The following is a 19,902-nucleotide window of genomic DNA, read 5'->3' on the forward strand; positions in this document are numbered from 1 at the left end:
AAATACACTTCTTGTGAAGTATCGAAAAATTTCGACTTTGTAACCGTGTTTTGCTTCCTCCGCCAATAATTGATTTTTGTTTTTTATAATTCTTTAACTTAAGCATTGGCGAATAATAAGAAACAATTAATTAATCAAAACATTTTTTAAGTCATACGTCTCATTTACCTGCAAATTTATTAACAGTTCCAAGTTTTATAATAACTCAATTTCTTACTTTTATGTAGAGCAACACGCAGAAAAAGGAGACTGGGCACTTTTGTATGGGACGTGGGCCATCGGTGTAACACATTGTGACATACATCAAATGAAAGGTCTTGATGAGTGTATTGTTTTTTAGTATGGGCAGAAGTCCGTATCTCGTGCAGGGAAAGTGCAGTGATGCATTTTATGTTCAAAAATATGTGTAATAAAATATAGAAAAGTATACATTTTGACTAGGTGCTCGATTAAATTGTTTCAAAAACATTACATAACTGTGTTGGAAGTTCAATTGGGCTATTTCATCACCAGTTTTCACCCATGACTTAATGCATTTTTCGGTTTTTTTAACACTTTTGTATGGGACGTGGCTCATTGGTGTAACACATTGAGACACACATTAGATGAAAGATCTCAATGCGCGTGTTATTTTTTTGTATGGACAAAAGACTATATCTCGTGCAGCGCAAGTGCAGTGGTGCGTTTTATGCTCAAAAATAAATGTAACACATTTAGACTTACATCAAATAATAGGTAGGTGATGAGCGCATTATTCCTTTGAATGGACACAAAACTCTTTCTCGTGGAAGGTGGAGTGTTGCATTTTATGTTCAAAAATGTATTACAGCTTATTTTACATGTTTGTGTTTTTAGAACAAAAAAAGGTATTGTTTGGGGTTTAAATTCACTCCAACATTTTATTAGTAAAATAACTTAAGGTTTGATTTGCATTTTTGAAAAATTAGTCACAACCATCGTATATTTAAATTACTTTCAAACCAACAAGGTAGTTTCGCACACGACTTCAAAGTACAGAAAATCATATACTAACTCAAACATTTTTTGGTAGGTATTGCATTTCATAAATCCATAAAAACCGATAAATGCATTTTTTTAGAAAATTAGAGCAGTTGATGGATTAGTCCAACAAAACAAAGTTATTATAATGTTTTTGAATCAAGTCAATCGAGCATCTAGTCAAAATGTATGCTTTTCTGAGTTTTATTACATACATTTTTAAACATAAAATGCATCACTGCACTTTCCCTGCACGAAGTACAGACTTTTGGCCATATTAAAAAAATAACAAACTAATCGAGACCTTTCATTTGAAGTATGTATCAATGTGTTACACAAATGAGCCACGTCCCATACAAAAGTGTTTTAAAAACCGAAAAATGCATTGCGTCATGGGTGAAAACTGGTGATGGAGTAGCCCAATTGATCTCCCAACACAGTTTTGTAATTTTTTTTAACCAAGTTAATCGAGCGTCTAGCCAAAATGTATACTTTTCTGAATTTTATTACATACATTTTTAGACATAAAATGCATCACTGCACTTTCCCTGCACGAGATACAGACTTGTGCCCGTACAAAAAAAAAGTACACTCATCGAGACCTTTCATTTGATGTATGTCTCAATGTGTTACACCAATGGGCCAAAATGCCCACTCTCCTTTGTATTTTATTAATTTGTTTAAAAGTTTCCAAAGTTGAAGTTAGATATTACAATTTGAGTTCAACAAAACAGGGGTCGAATTACGGCACACGATTACGATAATGCGTTAACGTTTTGACTATTGCTCTCTCTATTTAATTAGTAGAAAAAAATAAGGACGCATAGCAACCATACGTTAACGAACGTATGCCGTAGTTCGACCCCAGGGGTTTTCAGACCGAAAAACAAGCAAGGCGTTAGCAGGGCCGTCTTTAACTATCTTGGGGCCCTTGGGCACACAAGAATTTGGGGCCCTTTTGGAAAGTAAAATAAGAACAATGGTTGGCTAAAAAGCAATGGTTGGTTAAAAAGGGCTGCCAATATATCGTTCCATATAAAGTACCTAGTGTCTTTATTATTGGTAGGGGGTTCCAATAATACGCACATTGAGACATCAAACGTTGCCACTGCCAATAATTGTACATTTTATACTGCCAATAATTTCCCTGTACCGGTTATAAGTTTCTGTTTGAAGAATTGGAAAAAAGAGCTCAAACGGATTGATAGATTCGCTAAAAACTCGATACAGACGATTTGTACGTGATTTCTAAGAGACGTTACTTTATTTTATTTTATTTTATTTTATTTTATTTTATTTTATTTTATTTTATTTTATTTTATTTTATTTTATTTTATTTTATTTTATTTTATTTTATTTTATTTTATTTTATTTTATTTTATTTTATTTTATTTTATTTTATTTTATTTTATTTTATTTTATTTTATTTTATTTTATTTTATTTTATTTTATTTTATTTTATTTTATTCAATTTTATTTTATTTTATTTTATTTTATTTTATTTTATTTTATTTTATTTTATTTTATTTTATTTTATTTTATTTTATTTTATTTTATTTTATTTTATTTTATTTTATTTTATTTTATTTTATTTTATTTTATTTTATTTTATTTTATTTTATTTTATTTTATTTTATTTTATTTTATTTTATTTTATTTTATTTTATTTTATTTTATTTTATTTTATTTTATTTTATTTTATTTTATTTTATTTTATTTTATTTTATTTTATTTTATTTTATTTTATTTTATTTTATTTTATTTTATTTTATTTTATTTTATTTTATTTTATTTTATTTTATTTTATTTTATTTTATTTTATTTTATTTTATTTTATTTTATTTTATTTTATTTTATTTTATTTTATTTTATTTTATTTTATTTTAATGTCTCCTTTTTAACGGATATCTCCAATATAAAGTTTTCGAGATATTGCAATTTTCTCAAAAACGGATAAGGATTTTGCTTTGAAAAAAAAAACATGTAATGCTGCAAATAAGAACGCACTTTTGAAATAAGAAAAATATTTTTTGGACCGTAATTAACGGTACCTTCTTGCCATAGAACCGATTTCTTAATGTAAACGACACAACCGATTTTAATGAATATTTTGACATAAAAAGGTTTATACAAAAAAATTATCAAAACATTGATGTACCTTCGATGAGCCGGCAATAGTTTTTTTTTAAACGTTTTCCAACGGACTACAAATTTGACAGTTTTGCGAACTTCCAACAAAACTATTATTTATGAAAAAGATAATGGAAGAGAATTCGTTGTTTTTATCAATAATAAATAATCTTACCTACAGTGTTTTCTTGTTTTTTGAAAATATTATTGTCTTATTTTTTGGAAAATTTAATTTGGGTTTGGTCGTTTGGATTTAAATTTTTGTCCGCATACAACGCCACATAATTTGTTTTCATTTTGAAAACATATTGTATTTTCCGTATAGGTGTAGAAAAAACTTTATTTGGTTGCCATATAAAAACTAAAATTTTTTGGTAGATGGTCTGCCCGACAAAAATGTTTTGAGAATAAATGTGTGAGAGAAATTTTCGTTACTTCGGGGCCCCCCTGAGAATGGGGGCCCTGGGCACGGGCCCCGTGTGCCCTTATGGTAAAGACGGCATTGGGCGTTAGAGTCTGGCGAAGAAATGAAATTGAAACAAATTGAGTTCTAATTTTTCCACCCAAGATACCAATCATTTTATGTTATCAGACACATCCTCATAATTTTAGTGGGTTTTTTGTCTATCATGTGCGTTTCAACCAAAAACAAGCTAACAGCGTCATTTAAAAATAAACCTTAGCTTACGGCACATGATATTAGGATATTTTTCGTTGCTGCATCTCATGGAACCAAAACCAAGACGATCAGACTTCCCTGAAAAAAGTTTTAGTTTTAGAAAAAGCACTTTATTGTTTGAAAATAAGAATCGTCATAGCAAGTTCCGGGGATGGTTTTTGAAAAAAAAATTCATATTTTAAGGGTCCAGGGGAAAAACAGCACAAGTTCATTCCAACTCATTTCGAGAAAAACGCATTTTAAAATTTTGTTCTCCAAGCAACTTAGTACTAAAAGCACACAATTTATTTATTTTTTCAGCAAGGCTTGAATTTGTTTTATAAAAGTAAGATAGTGCTCAGTAAATACTCATCAGTATTTTATTTTTGACAAAAAGTGGACATGTGCCCTATTTCCCCTGGACCCTTGATTTGTTATCTTCTATTAAAGCGCTTTCAGGGAATATAGGTCTCATTCGTATCGATGGGCATTCTCCTTTAACGTAGGAAAAATAAATTCTCCAAAATTCATTCATTCACGGCCATCAAAAACGTTAGGGTTGTTTATGAATTATGTTTCATTTTTAAATTATTAACGAAATACAAACGATTTTTTTCTGAGCCCAAGTTATTTCTGAGTCGGAGAGGGTTGCTGGATTTTGGATTTGTCGAAAGGATTTTTTCCCTTTATTTAATTACTCAGCAAATCACATTGAACTGACCATTAAATTTCAATCAATATCACAGTATTTATATGTACATTTGAATGTGGAATCTTCTATCTGTAACAACATGTGTCCAAAAACCCATGAATCCTCTCAAAACTCATATCACCAGTTAATATGTTTTCCGTGTTCGACTTATGTTCTATTTCAAAAACCACACTGTGACAACATTATATTCATTCCTTCTACAAGAATTCAAATATTCAAACTTGTTCGTTGTTCCCCAAAGAGTCCGACATAGCAAAAGAAAATTACAATGAAAATAATAGCCCACAACAATCTTTTCTGCCATTGTGTTTACACAATGCACATACTTTGTACCGGATATAGAGTGTTTGCCATCACCCTTTACAACAGGAATCTCACTCATGTATGCTTAAGTACTCTTAAGTACAACTGTACATACTTTTTGTGCTGGCTGGAGCTTGGGTACGTAGAGGTACAGTGCAGAGTGCATCAGTTCAGATATCTTTAGTCCCTTACATATATTTTACGGTTTACTCACATTTGTTCATTGTCGTTTTGCTAGCGTGTCGCTTTCACTTCACGCCGGCCGCCGCCACTTTTGCCGCAAAAAAACGACATTATACCTACCCTTTAGATGTATAGTCAAGTTAGTATAACATCTTCTGGGAACGCGTTTTCTTTGCCACCCTTTTACAGTCATAGTGATATGTATACAACTTTGTGTCAGAGGACATTACGGTGTACTTTTGTTCTCAAAGAGGACTTGCTTTAAACACAATTAACTCGAAAAAAAAGTCATTTCCATTTTGCCAGTGTCCTTTACACACCTAGCTTTTTGCTTACACAATAATGCTTGGTAAGAAAGGTAAGCAGGGACGTGGTTCAGACAGAAAAAGCGTTTAAAGGTTCGAGAATCGCGCTTTTAACTAGCGCATCTAAAAAGGACTTTTGTACAATTAACATTAATCTTGGCGCTGAGTCGTATATAGAAAATTTTGGTTACTTCCTCATTTCTTATAACATAACTGTAAACTTTTTTGATACAGAACTCCAACCAAAACATTAATTTTATATAAAAACAAATACACCTCTCATCTTTACGCGCCTGAACATAATGTTTGAATAGTATTATAAAGGCAAGAAGAACATTTTTCAGAAAAAAAAAAGATATACATACCTCTTAAACAAAGCGTTTGATAGCGATCTTTTTCGTCCGTTGAACACGAACATTCCATGGGGCATTTTTTTGTTCCGGTTAGTACAGGCATTGCCCAAAGGCAAAGGACGAACCATTTAAGGAGCATCTGAAAATGTAAAGAATTTTTAATTAGTGTTATTAGTGGCTTTTATTTTTTGTTTGTTATCTATATTTGGTGAATACTTTTTATACTGACTTTATACTAGTTTTTTTTTTTTTTTTAACTAATGCTGAATTTTAGGATCTTTAAGAAAAAAGGTGAACCACCAGTGACGAAGAATAATAAATTAATGGACCAAAAAGTGCACCAGGAAAAAAATCCGTTAGGAATGAAATGTAGCGCTAAAGCAGCTTTACAGGATTGGCTAAAAAATCCATAAAAAGGACTTTTTGGTTACTAAGTAACTAAAATTATAATTCGTTTTTCTATATTTATTTATTCACGCTGAAAAGTGCAAGTTCTTATTTTATTTCGATCACGATGTGTTTGCATCCAGACAAAAGTTTTAATTCATATCATTTGCATGTTGTCCACTTACACTGTGGCGTATACGTACTCTTTTTTTTACCGCAAGTAAATATAGGTTCATGCTATCTGGAATGAGACCTGAAACGAGCACTCTAAGAAAGTTTTTAATCTTTTTTATGAGAAGATGAATACTTTTTTGAGTAAGGGAAAGAGGGATTAGAAGTAATAGATAATAATTAAGAATCATGTAAAAGAGAAAAGGTACTACACAATCTAAACAAGCTAATCAAATGGGCAGATCGATCCTATGTAGGTGTAAGCCCACAAATTAATGAACTTGTCCCCTTCATTAGGAAAAAGCTGATTTAAGCATTACTACACAGAGAAAAATAGACCATATAAAATAGAACAAAAACAATAAGATTTCTCTATGGTTTTCATCCAAGAAGGAAACCTTATTAAAACAATCGGGTTTTCCTTATTGTTTTAAAATCTGCACTTGTAGGGTTTTTGAAAAGAAAAAAAAAAAAAAGCCGACCAGGCCGGAAATCGAACTGGGGACTTCAAATCATTAGTCGTCCACCTTACCACCTGAACCAACCTGCCATGAAAATATTGATCGCGATTTTTGTTCTAGTGCTATGTTCATATTTTTCTCTGTGTACTCATTGGTCACTACCACAACGTTACGGTAATCAAACCGATTTGCTAGCTTGCCGGCAAAACATCTCTCAATGAACCAATAATGCTATTGGTCACTCCACCATTTTTAACTTATTCATGTTTTCGATTCAAACTTCCAATTTAAAATTCTTTCTTTAAACAATGCACGACAGAATGAGTGTTTTTCAGGAGATGAAGCAATTCATTTCGGTTTGCGGCTTGCTTTCAAACGATTTCTGCAGGGATCGTTATAAAGCGACATTCCCATTCATAAACTTATGCTAAAACGTAGTCTGCCAACTATTACCTTTCGAGTTTTATTTAAGGTTGTTTATCTTTTAAAAAATCAGCACTTACTATTTCTAAAAATACAAATTCAGTTCTGAAAGGGTACAAAAATTAAAAAAATATGGAAAAATTACCTCATAAAAAAAGCCGGATTTCTACGGTTTTTTGACTACTTAGTTGGGCAAAAAAGTGAAATTTGTTTTAAAACTGATGCTGCTGAGTTAATTTTTTTGAATGCACTTGTTACCAGGATTATTAATTATTATTAAGATTTGTTGTTACGGCATATGAAAGACCGTTACAGGGTGACCATTTTAAACATTTTTTTTTTCGAATGCCCATAACTTCCAAAATATATTGCTGCGATTTTTTTTCACTATTTTCTGATAACAGTCACCACTTACCCTTTCTACCGTTTTCGTATCGACGTGACGTTGACTTTTGGGACACCCTTTAGATATACCTACTTATAGAGGAAGTGGAAACTATTCCTCAATTTCTGTGATCACGGCCTGTTGTAACATCAGACCCTAGCTGTTTGCACAATATATACCCATATTAAATCGAAGGCATTTTTTTTGTACTAGAACAGTGACAATGATAGATGTTGTGCCGTGACGCAGAAGTGTTCCGGGGCTTTATTTCCAAAAATAATAGATAGAGAAACCTTTGTACCCAAAGAAACCTCGCATCCATCTCAAATCCTATAGTAAGTCCAAGCAAGAATTTTTAGTTGCTAAAGGTTCCTCATGGACTATTACTTCACAAAATGAATAAACATCTAATCTCCATATACGTCCACATCAAGTCGAAGGACGAATAAGAACAAACAAAAAAATTAGCTTCACCAAAAAGCTTGATAATCCTTTAGCCAGAGGAGTCAGGACCGCGATTTAATAGGATTATTAATATTTATATGCAATGCAGTAAGACACACATCCTACAATTTGGGATTTTTTTTATACGTTTTCCTTCTCGACCTATTATTTTTCATGTTTGTCCTTGCTTAGTCTTGATGTAAAAAAAAGGACTATTGTTAGAGGACAGATGTGCGAATCCAAGAACAAAAAAAAAAAGTAATAAGCTGGTGGAATCAAAATAAAGCTTCGTGATGATAAAACCACCCGAGGCATTCATTTACCCAAGAAGAAGGGTCACTCATGAGTGATGGTGATGGAGGGCGAGAGTTCGAATGAACGAAAAAATAAAAGAAAGAAAAAATAATAACAAACACACTCCACTGTTTCAAATGGATTGAAACGTGGGATTTTGTTTTCGTTTTTCTTTTTCGAGCGGGATTGAGCTTTTTTATGGTTTTCATTTAATTTTGAATGAGAATATAAACAAGCAGATGCGAAGAAAAAGCAGCCAAAGGAGGTATGACTTAATTAGAATTCTGATGAATTACTAAGGAGGTCGTGAACTTTAGAGAAAATGTAAAAAAAAGTATATACTTTAGGAGGTTTATAAAGGCAAACAATGTATCTCTGGCTGCAAATTTAGAGCAATGAACTTTCTTGAAGTAAAGGTACTTCGTTATCAACCTTTTCACTAGAATTTTTGTATCCTATGGATGAAAGTTTGCTAACAAAAAAAAAAAAAAACGTAAGAAAAAATAAGGTATCTGTGAATGGGTATTTTTTAGAATTCATGTTTAAAACCAAAAAGTTTTTGTAGTGCCAATTAATTTGAAGTGGTACTAAACTGTAAAGTAAAAAATTGAGCAAATAAAAAATTAAAATTGAGGAAGTTGCTCATACTTAAACTTTGTGTGTCGGTATTTGGAACTGTAATTAAATTAAAAACACAGTAGGTATCTATGGCAACACAGTTGCCAACTTAATTGATTATAAGTATTCTAGGTGGCCGCAGATTGAAAGCGTAATTAAACCCTATTGTTGATAAATGTAATCATCTCAAATAATACTTCATTCAAAACAGCTTCCGTTTATTCCAATACACAACCTGGGACGCTCATTGAAATTGATCACTGGCTTTGAAAACTCAATATTCAGGAGTCAAGTAGACAGAGTTTTGATATGAACTTCCAGCTGGGCAATTATCCAGTGATATAAGGTTTGATTAATCGTTTAGTAAAAACTGTCCAAATCAATTGAAAAACTTGAGCTGAGGTTCTGACTCCTTTCTAAACATAAATGAGGTTCAGTGATCCCCCACATTCGTGGATTGTTAGCCTTCATTAACTCTAAGAAAGGGCTGTGACTCTTCGCTTGATGTCCCAGTATACACTGGATTAACCTGTTGTTTTAGGTGAAGATTTTCTCTCCATTCAACAGGGGCAGTAAAAAGGTGACAAAATGATTTGCTTTAAGGCGCTGGAGTGATCTGATGGAGGTAGAACTTAAAATACTGAATAACACAAAAGAACTATTAAAGGAGATGCCTTAACACCAGGATCTGATACGAGCGCCTACTTTATTTGAGTTAAAGACAACGAGCATCTCCGTAGATAAGAAGACAAAAAAGAAGCAGAACCAATCCAAGAATTTACCGATTTATTTTAGTTGTAAATGTACCAGTAATAATAATAATTTAACTATATGCCTGTAAGACCTAAGGTCTTTTAAATGCAACTGCACGGCACTAGTTAGAAGGAATAGTCTCTAATTAGGAAAAGTGGAGTGAGTCTAAATACTTGACGGGAAACATCCAGGATTTCTTTGATGGCAACCATCAAAAGAAAATGAAATGAACGAAAAGCTGATCAAAATTCGCAAAACTAAAAGAAAAAATGACGGGATTGAATGATTTTGAATTGAAGACTGCAATTATAAAATCAAAGCAGAACTAGAATATAAAAATATAAATACACGACTGGGTCACACGATCTTGCTCTTAGAATAATTCAACTTTCTAAACTGTTTAAGACTGTTTATGTTTACTCGTAAATAAAAATTTGGAAATAATTATGAAACAGAATTAAAAAAAAAACACAAAATTCGTTTTTCAAAAGATAAAAACAATACTTTAGATGAGATTGAGCTTCAAAAAAGTATGCCGTTTGATTTCTTTATTCGGATGGAATTTTAAGAACAAAAAAAAAAATATTCAAAATCGTTTGAGCCTTTTAAAATGTTTTTTTTTTTTTTTTTTAATTTGGGAACAAAATTTTTAGAATAAACTTGGTATGCCATTTCGTGGAAGTTACTACTCAACATCTAGAATCAAAATTAAAAAAAAGTCAATGTCCCATTTTTGAAAATCGAATTCTCAAAAAAAAAGCAAAGAAAATTTAATTCTAAATAAAAAAAAAGATTTTAAATCAAAAAATTATTGTTTTTCAAAGTTTTATTTTAGAATTACATAATATTGTACCTATTAAAACTTTTTAAATACTTTTGCCAAAAAAAAAAATTGAAATTGAACAAAATCATAAGGGAGAAATTCATAAAAAAAAAACAAGTTGTTTGGCAGGTACCAGGTTAGCATGTACCCTTGGCAATGAATAAATGAATAAAAAAAAACTAAACGAAATATAGCAGGTGCACAGAGAATAATAGTAGGTACCATCTAACCTACAAACTAACAGATTTCTTATTATTTATATAGAGGAAATCTTCTTAAAATTTGAGTGAAAAGTTCATTTATTTTTTACTTGGCACTAGAACAAAAATCGCGATCAATATTTGTATAGCCCGTAGGTTCAGGTGGTAAGGTGTACGACTAGAGCGTTAAGGGCCAGTTGTATAAACGTGGTTCAGCCTCGGATCAGGAATTTAAACCACCGATTTCGGCGGATTAGCTGCGGATCAACTTCGGTTCAAGCATGGATGTGGCTATTTTTACATATGTGGACTTTGCACCAGTGCTAAACCGGAACCTTACCACCGATTTCAGAAGATTAAAGTTGCTAAACCACGGATTAAATATTTGTACAACTGGCCCTAAGTGTCTTCTGTTCAATCCCTCGTATGATCGTCGTTTGTTTTTCTTGGCAGCACAATATAAATGCAGATTATTTGGTAAAGTAAGGTAGGCCTTGTTTAAAAACTTCTATTTTTATTTTTGTTTTAAATAAAATTTCACTTTTCCAAAATTAATATGTTCATTTATGAAAGCTATCGCTGTATATATGAAAAATACCTCAAGAGAGTCTCCAAAAAAAAAAAAACTACCTTAAATCTATTAAACACAACACAAAAAATAAGAAATTCCATCAAAACTCACATCCCATCACAAGAAAAACTTGTAAAGCTATTCTATAGGGTGATTTCTTTTAAGAATTCTTCTGTGTAAATTTATTCTTAAATTTGAAACAAATAGGATCATGCTTTCTAAATCGCTAGGTCAATACAGGTTAAGGAAGTTAAACCTTCGGGAAAATTATTTCTCGGACTCATTTACATATGGCGCAGTTATGTTATTGCTCCCTACCAAAAATAACTCTTATACTAGATAAATTGAGTAAAATTTTTCTTCAGTTGTCTCTCAGGAATATTGTATTTTCCTTCAGCATTTTTCAAGGAAATCAGAATTGTCAGTTTAACGATAGGTATACCTAATTAACAAAAGCTTTAGAAATCACATAGCTTCTGTTACATACATACATAAGATACAATTTCACTATTATTTAAAATAGAAAGTTTGAAAGCCCCAAGCGTAAATTATGAGAAGATCTGACAAACCTGGTTGAATTTCGATTTTTTGGTTCTTGCAAATCTAAAAACTGATTCACCCTACCATATTCATGTTCATATTTCCCAATGAAGTAAACATTTTCCACTGTTAAACAAAACAAAACCGAAAAACTGGATATTTCAAAAAATACCATTTACCTTGGAGCCTTTTACCGAATTCTTTCCACGATGCCTTGCCACCCTTTAACTGCTGTTGCTTGCTTCTTGTTCGATTCGATGCTGCTATTTTGTGAGCGAGGAAAGCTGTGTGTTACCGTTGAATCATAAGAACCGTTGCTGCTGGTACTGGTACCTATGCCGTCAGTTTTGGGATGCCTTGTGTTTCAATGCTGCGTCTGCTGCTTTTTCTATATAGCAATTGCAGATACAATAACTGTGTATTGTTTATTAAGTACTGTTTCTATATTAAAACTATGCTTTTGGTCGTAATCCTTTTACGGTAGGTATTCACTTGCTGATCTGTAAATGGAAAAAAAAAAAAAACAGAGAGAAACAATTTTTACATGAGTATTTTTTAAAAAGTCTGTGCAGTAAAGGTAAAAGAAAGGTTTAGTTCTGTTGGGGGCTATATGGTTTGGAGAGATAGAGGGTAGGGTATTAAAAGATATATGACTGGACGTTCATTTTGAATAGCTTGTTGGTAAATTTATAGCATGAAACAAAATTGAATGGGAATTCATTATTTTCGTCCTTGCTGCCAAAGTTCTTACAACGAAAAGAAAAATATTTCGATTTTTAAATCCGTTTATTTATTAACATGGGTATGGACTTCAGAAAAAAAGGACTTTTCGATAACATTTTTAATTATTTTTATTTGAACGGTGGTGATTCTGCGATATATTCTGGGAACATGAAAGAAATGGGTTAATGTATGCTTATGGATTTTGTTGGTAGGTATTCGTCACATACAAACGTACTCATTAAATTTTGGAATAATTGAATGTCAAATCCAAAATTTATTTAAGAGGTTTGGAGCTCGTATTAATTGTTTTCGGCAGTAGAAGCCGTTTATTTTATAACAAGAAAAGAAAAAAAAAATGAAACAATTCTTGTTCTTAAAAAAAAAACCCTTAAATCAGTTCCTTAAGTATTGTTCACAAATAAGGAAAACTCCAATCGAAATTAGGAAATAATATTTGATTAAAAAAATCAATTTGGGAAATATCGGATGCTATGAATTATCATGTCCGTTTCAAGTTTTCTCAACGGTTAGTGACTTTAAAATTAACTTAACACTTACCCCGCTACCATTACCCATTTTCTCCAAAATCAAACTCTTAAGCCAATGGCTTTTCATAGCAACCACTGAATTATTTTCTTAGTTTATTCGTATTTTAATCACTTTCCCATAAAATATTCACACTGCTACTGCTACGAGCTCCTAGGAACCAGTTACCAAGGCCTCCATTCCACTAAAAGCTTCAGCTTGACGCCTCGCCTATCAACAAGCATCATAAACATAATCATCAAAAAAGCATGAAAAGTAATTAAAGTTTTAACAAAAAAAAACTTCTTTACTTATAATCAAGAACAGGAGGAAGGAATTTTACTTTCATTCTTCATAATAATAATTTTTGTAAGCTTCCTTGGTGTTGGTGTTGTGCTATCTTCTTGTTCTTTTCATTTCTAAATTTTCAGTTTTCTTCAAGAGTATTTTCTGAAAATTAAGATTTCATTTTTGCTATTTTCTTATTTTTGTTTAAAGTTGTTTTTGCCTTAAGTCAATACCAACAAAGTGTAATGGTTCGCGGCACGGCACGGAACGGGTATATGAAGGTATTGGTAGTGACGACGACGATACGATAGGTATAGGTTTGTATAACGGAACCTATTTCTTTTGCGATGCCATTTTAACTCGTTGTCAATTAATTTAATGTCAACGTCAATGAAAATGTCTTTCTAATTTACTTATTAAAAAAAAAAACAAGAGAAAAATCTCTTTTGAATATTTGCATTCGAAACTTTTTAACTTAGGCAGGTGATAAAATTAATTAGTTAACATAATTTAAGTTAGGATCTTAGGTTTTATTTCACATTTCAGTGTATTGACTTAACAATACTTTTTTGGACAAAATAAAAAGTTTTAATTGAAATGTCATCGAGAAGTGTAGTAAAAAGTTTTCTCAATAGATTTGTATTTTTGTTTTGTTTTAGCATTCTTTATCTCATTTTGTTTTCTTTTTATATTGCTTTGTTTACGATGAAAATGACAAATGACCTTGGACACCTTACTTGCCTTTAAAAAGTGCTTATCTTTTGTTATTTTTATTAAAGATTATAAATAATAAAAATTAGCATTTGTTTCAAAAGAAAAGTATTCCCATGAACCCTTTAAGGTTTATCTGACCACGATGTATCCAAAAATCCATTTCTTTACTGCCTAAGTAAAGTTTTTGGAATTGCAGTAATCTGAGACCATTCAATAAAAAAAAAATAAATTTTTTGAGGATATAGGAAAATTTTTTCTTTTGAATATTTTTTTAATTAAAATCCTGCATTAGATTTTAATATTGTGGAAAAGAACTAAAAAAAAGCCGAAGAAGCCGAAGAAATTTCGTATTTGAGAGGATTATGATTATGTTTTTCTGTTCATTTATTAACTCTGACGAGAAAGAAGATGAAGTTGTTAATGTTAGTTTGGATGTGTTGGCGCCTAGTCCGAAATTGTAATTTACATTACTTGCACGTTGGTTGTCCACGTACACTGTGGCGTATACGTGCTCTTTTTTGTATTTATTTATTGGATTTCTTTAAACTACATGTGAAAAAAATGAGTGAAGAGAAGACGGTTTTATGTTCAAATATTCGATTTTAATTTTTTGCCATTTTTTTGTGGATGTTAATAGCCTTAAGGCATTGAAATTCGGTGAATTTTAACGCCCGTAGTCAAATAACATCCACTTAACAAATGGTGGAGCATAATTTATGTTAATTTGAGCGTCTTTTAATTTTTAACATGCACAAAAAACCTGATGCGAAAGTTATCAAAAAACGAAATGAACCTAGGTTAAGTAACTCATTGGACTTTTAATGAAATTGGGAAACAAACAAAAAACAGGAAAACATGAGGCGAAGTTATAGTTGGGCGAATTGATCGAAGTAAACGAGAAACAAAATAAAGGAAAGCGAACTAATCAAAGATTATTGTGTGAAAAACGAAATAACAGAAATTGAAGTAGGTAAAAGAAACAAAACAACAGGAACCCGAAAAAACACCCTTTCACATATTTTTTTATGAAAACTCTTTATTTTATTCGCAATACCCATAGGAAAGACAACATTTTTAATAAATTTTGTACGACTACCTTTATAACCTTGATTTTATTCAGATTTTCCTTATTTCCCAAAAAAAAACTACATCTTTTCACTTAAAATATTTGTATAGACTGCTTAGATTCTTGGTTTTGCCATTATGATCCTTAAAATACCCCCTTTTTATATGGCGACTTTATAGTTAATGGATTGTGAATAAATTGGGCCTTATTGTGTTAGTGAAATTTGCGTTTTTATAAACAAATTTTTCTCTTTTTTAAGTACATACATTCGATTTCTGAATAATTATTTTTATCAAAAAAACAAAACCGACTTCCATGGATCAAAACTGGGTTTTATGGTTTTTCTCATAGTTTCTATCGCCAGAACTGAACAAAATTGAAATGGGACCACACTGCAGCCACCAGCTTTCACTCTGTCAAAAGTAGTTATGAGTTAACAAACATAAAAAAAAAAAATACAGACTAATTGAATACCTCCTGCTTTTTGGAAGTCGGTAAAAAATACATTTCTCGCGCTTGGAAGCTATCGGCGGCGTCACTTTTATTAACACACACAGGTTTAGGTAATCGCCCAACTTTTTTGTATAAATATAAATGTCTTTTGTTAATTGAACATAATAAAGCATGAATTTTACAGCTACTAAACAAATACGGTATTGGTACCTTATCGTATTTGAACATTGTATTCAATTAAAATTTTAACTTCAACGATCTAAGTAAATATGTATATAAGTTTTTATTCCATAATTTAAGGACAAAAACTGGGTGGACGGTTATTTGTGGCTGTGAGTATATAATTATTCAATGCTTCAATGCATTAAAGATGCATAGTTACCTAAGTTTCACATCGATTACAAGGAGAACTCATCTAGATAGGGCTTAGCTAGTATTGAAAAATAATTCATTTATAGAAACTAAGTTATATTCTTCTAGTTTGTTTTTCTATTCATTTTCATATCGTTAAAAAAAGACTACAAAACATTCATAGAAGGATATTCTTTTGATTAGTTCACGTTCAAGAAAGACAAACATTTTCTGTATAAATTGAAATCTAATAGAAAACTTAAGCAATTTTTTGTTTTGAAATTACTTTGACTTTTTCTAACAACTATGTCTGCTTTACGCAAGGGTAGTTCCAAACAAAAAAAACATGTACATTTTAAAAATAAGCAGTTTATATGAGAATAGTACATCTGATATGTTCTTCTTTCGTATTTGTTTGAATTTATTTATCAAATTCCATTTTCTTGTTCAATGAGGTGGTAAATGTAACTTTTAGTCTTATAATCATCAGACACATGAATGTGTCTTCTTAAATCGGTTTAGTTTATGTGAGATGAAATTGTATTTGCTAAGAATAAAATTGGAAATTCTAAACATTAGTTTACTATGACAAATGTTTATTGCGAAATGTTTTCTATATGCCTATTATACTTTTCCAATAATAGTTTTTTTTTTACAAAATTTTATGGATTGATGAAAAGGGGGGATACAAATATTCTCGTTTTGAAAAAAGCATAATTTTATTACGAACATTGTACAAAAAAGTAATTTTTTCTTTTTTGGGGAAGATTATGCAAAATGTCACATACAACAACAAAAAATTTTACAAAACAAGATTTAAAAATCACAAAAATCTTATATAGCTTAGCATATTTGAAAGATAATGACCTAAAGGAGAACATTAATGAAGGATTTTGAAAAAATCAATCATTAAAAAGGGCGTAAAACAATATTGCAAAAAAAGGCTATATTTCTGACGATGTAGAAAGTTGTATTTTTTTAATCGAGAGATAAATTTATTGTAAAACTAACAAAGGTATTGAAAAAATTGAAGAAAATTTCAAAATCAAATTATATACCTATGGTTTTTTAAAACTAAAACCTGTGGTAGACCTTTGACGAAGTAGTGATTATAAGTAGGGTAATTTATTTTGACAATTTGAAAAGTGCACTTAAAAAGATAATGAAACAAAGTTAGGGATCTAACACGAATTTTTTTTTAAGCTCTGCGTTTCGAAATATAAAATATTTATCAATTTTCAGGAGCTTTTAAAAGATCTCAAACTAATAGGACATAATAGCTAATGGCCATGTGCAAAAAATTGGTGTTCTAAACTGATTTTTGACTGAATAGCGGGAAGAACAAGTTTTTTGTCCTTCAGGACTTTCAGTTCCTTTTGCACCTTAGAAATACCTCAAAACACCTGACAGCCACCATGGTGGAAGGTATAGTAATCTTAGTTTGAAATTTCGACAAAAAATTCTTTATTTCTTTTTAAGCATGGCAGAAATATGATTGAAGCGTCATATAAAAGGTGAAATAATAAAATTTCAGATCATATACAATTTTTATAGTTTGTGATATAAAAAAAAGGATTTGATGGTGTTAGGAGATTAAAAGGATTGATTTTTTTTTTGCTTTTTGATAAAAATTGATTGGGTTCAAATAATTCTAGCTCTTTTTACATGTGTCGTACAGACATGGTTGATGTGAATATTTTGAGCTGAAACAATAGGCTGGTATAAAATTTATATAAAAAATGAATTGAATGGTGTTGATTTTTTCACTGTTTTCATGAAAAATGATTGTTTTCAATAAATTATTTTTATACCTTTTACGGATTGTAAAATTTTTTTTGTACGCTTTTCATATAAAAAAATTATAAAATGAGAATAGAAAGTAAAGGTATTTTTTTAGCTTTTTCTTAAAAATTATGAGTGGACTCAAAAAGTTATTCCGTTTTTCTACAAAACATACAGATATAAATATGAAAGGTCTTAATCTCTAGCTTAAGTACTTTACTATAAGAATTAATATCTTATAATTTTTTTACAAGAAAGTTGACAAATAAATAGTTTTTAGATCACTTTTTAACAAAAGCACACAACGTTTTTCTCATGACGTTATCACGTAAAATCATCGTATGTAAACCGACTTTACAGACAACCAGTTTTTGTCTATTTATTTATTTTTTTTGTACTTACATTTATTTTTTTTTTTTTAATTTATTACATATTTATTTATTTATATTTATATATTATTTATTATTTATTGTATATTTATTAATTTATTTTATTATTTATTTATTTTTTTTTTTGTTTATTTATTTATATATTTATTCACTTATTTATTTATTATTCATCATTTTAGTTTTAAGTAGGTATACATTATAAAAATGTAATTTTCGAATTTTTGTTTGTTTGTTTCTGTTTTGTTAAAAACATTTTCATATTTAAAGAACTGCATATAAGTAACCTACTGATAAATATTATTTTGCTTGTTTAAGTTTTTAAGCTATAATCCAATAAATTGTCGTAAATAATAATATATTCCTCTTATAAGCTTATCAATTAGGTAATATTCGTTTTTCATTTGATTTTTGTGTCTCATTGATTTATTGTTTGATCCACTTAAGTTGAATTGAATGCAATTTTCAAATTCAACCAATAAATCAAAAACAATCAGATTAATGTGAAAAAACAATCAGAGACGTTGAAGTGCTCTTTATATTTTTTTTTGTTATTTATTTCTTCTCTGTCTATCAATCATGTTAACGAAATGATTGTACTTTCCTTTTCAGTCAAATCAATCCATCAATCATCAATACCAAATAAGGGTCAGAATGGATTATTTAATTAAATCGATTTCCAATCGAGAAGGAAGACAAAACCCTGGCACATAATTTATTTATATGTGTATCATTCTGAAAATACCAAAATTCGAATAATTGTGGGTAAATTTCAAAGACATACCATACACATGATATCTTCTGTGGACAGAATTAAGGGAAGACATGGAAAGTCAAAGGTATATTGTAATTTAATTTTATTCAATATTATCACTAGGAAACGGAGTATATTGACGCTAACAAGAAATAAAATATATTCTTATTTAAAATTAATAACTGAGAGATGCATTTGGAATTTTTTTAAAATTAGGTTTAAAATATTAGTTATATATTGGATTAAAAATATCTGTAAGCTCCAGATGAAGTATCCCTTCCAGGAATAAAAAAAATTCATAACTAAGAAGAAAGAGTAGATAATTGAATTAATTTAATTGTTTATCAAAATACTCATCAAAAATGGTTATTGAAAGATATCGACCAAGATTTAACTCAAGGCACATTCTAATAAAGATTGAAAATGGCCTTCGTCATTGCTAATTAAATATACATGAGTTCTTGCAGTTCAATTGATTATTTTGTGATTTTCATTTTAATGGGGTTCAATCTCGCAATTAAAGAAATATCGAAATCAAATACATTGTGAGGTCATGGCTAGAGTCAGGACATAGCTTCCTAGAAATTGATTTTGCACATTATGTCGGGTTCATTTACTAGGGAAGTATGTTATTAGGTATGCGGTTAAACTGGATAAGATCTGATTTTGTTTTTAAATAGCTACCTTTATGGGTCAAAATCATGGAGGTGGGAAATTTCGATGACCGAATTCTTAAAAAATCAACTTTGTTTTATGATAAAAATTTCATGCTGAAATGTTCGCTTTAGCCATAATTTGTCGGTTCATGAACGGGCAGAGCACAAAAATGTATATTTTTCAATTTATCGCAAAACCCCAAAAATTAGTACCTACTAGAAAAACGTTCCTCGAAATGGTGGTGATCTCTTCAAAACGACTTAAGGGGTCAAGAAATAGTATCAATGTGTATGATATATTATTATACTAAGATAGTATGTCTTAAGGGGTAATATCACCTTGTAAACCATGAAATCGAGCGGCATATTCATCACCGTATAAAACAAAGAAGAAATATTATTTTCTTTTGGTGTTTGCTTAGTTTAATTAAGTATATAAATAGGTAACAGAATAAGCTAATGTTAAATTTTTTAATGATGTGAAATTTTTT

The 19,902-nt window shown here is 30.2% G+C and overlaps 1 protein-coding gene across 2 annotated transcripts in view; it reads right to left on the bottom strand.

Annotated features, from left to right (window-relative positions):
• Window positions 1–19,902, bottom strand: part of LOC129905632 (toll-like receptor Tollo) — a 234,054-nt gene that overhangs the window by 33,268 nt on the left and 180,884 nt on the right. For both annotated transcript variants that reach the window (XM_055981161.1, XM_055981160.1), the window contains 2 exons: window positions 11,893–12,213; window positions 5,656–5,782 (listed from right to left, as the gene is read on the bottom strand). In XM_055981161.1, the coding sequence (XP_055837136.1) occupies window positions 5,656–5,782 (127 nt within the window). In that variant the 5' untranslated portion in view covers window positions 11,893–12,213. The remainder of the gene's footprint in view (window positions 1–5,655; window positions 5,783–11,892; window positions 12,214–19,902) is intronic.

The sequence above is a fragment of the Episyrphus balteatus genome, chromosome 1, assembly GCF_945859705.1.
Source record: "Episyrphus balteatus chromosome 1, idEpiBalt1.1, whole genome shotgun sequence".
Lineage (NCBI taxonomy): Eukaryota > Metazoa > Arthropoda > Insecta > Diptera > Syrphidae > Episyrphus > Episyrphus balteatus.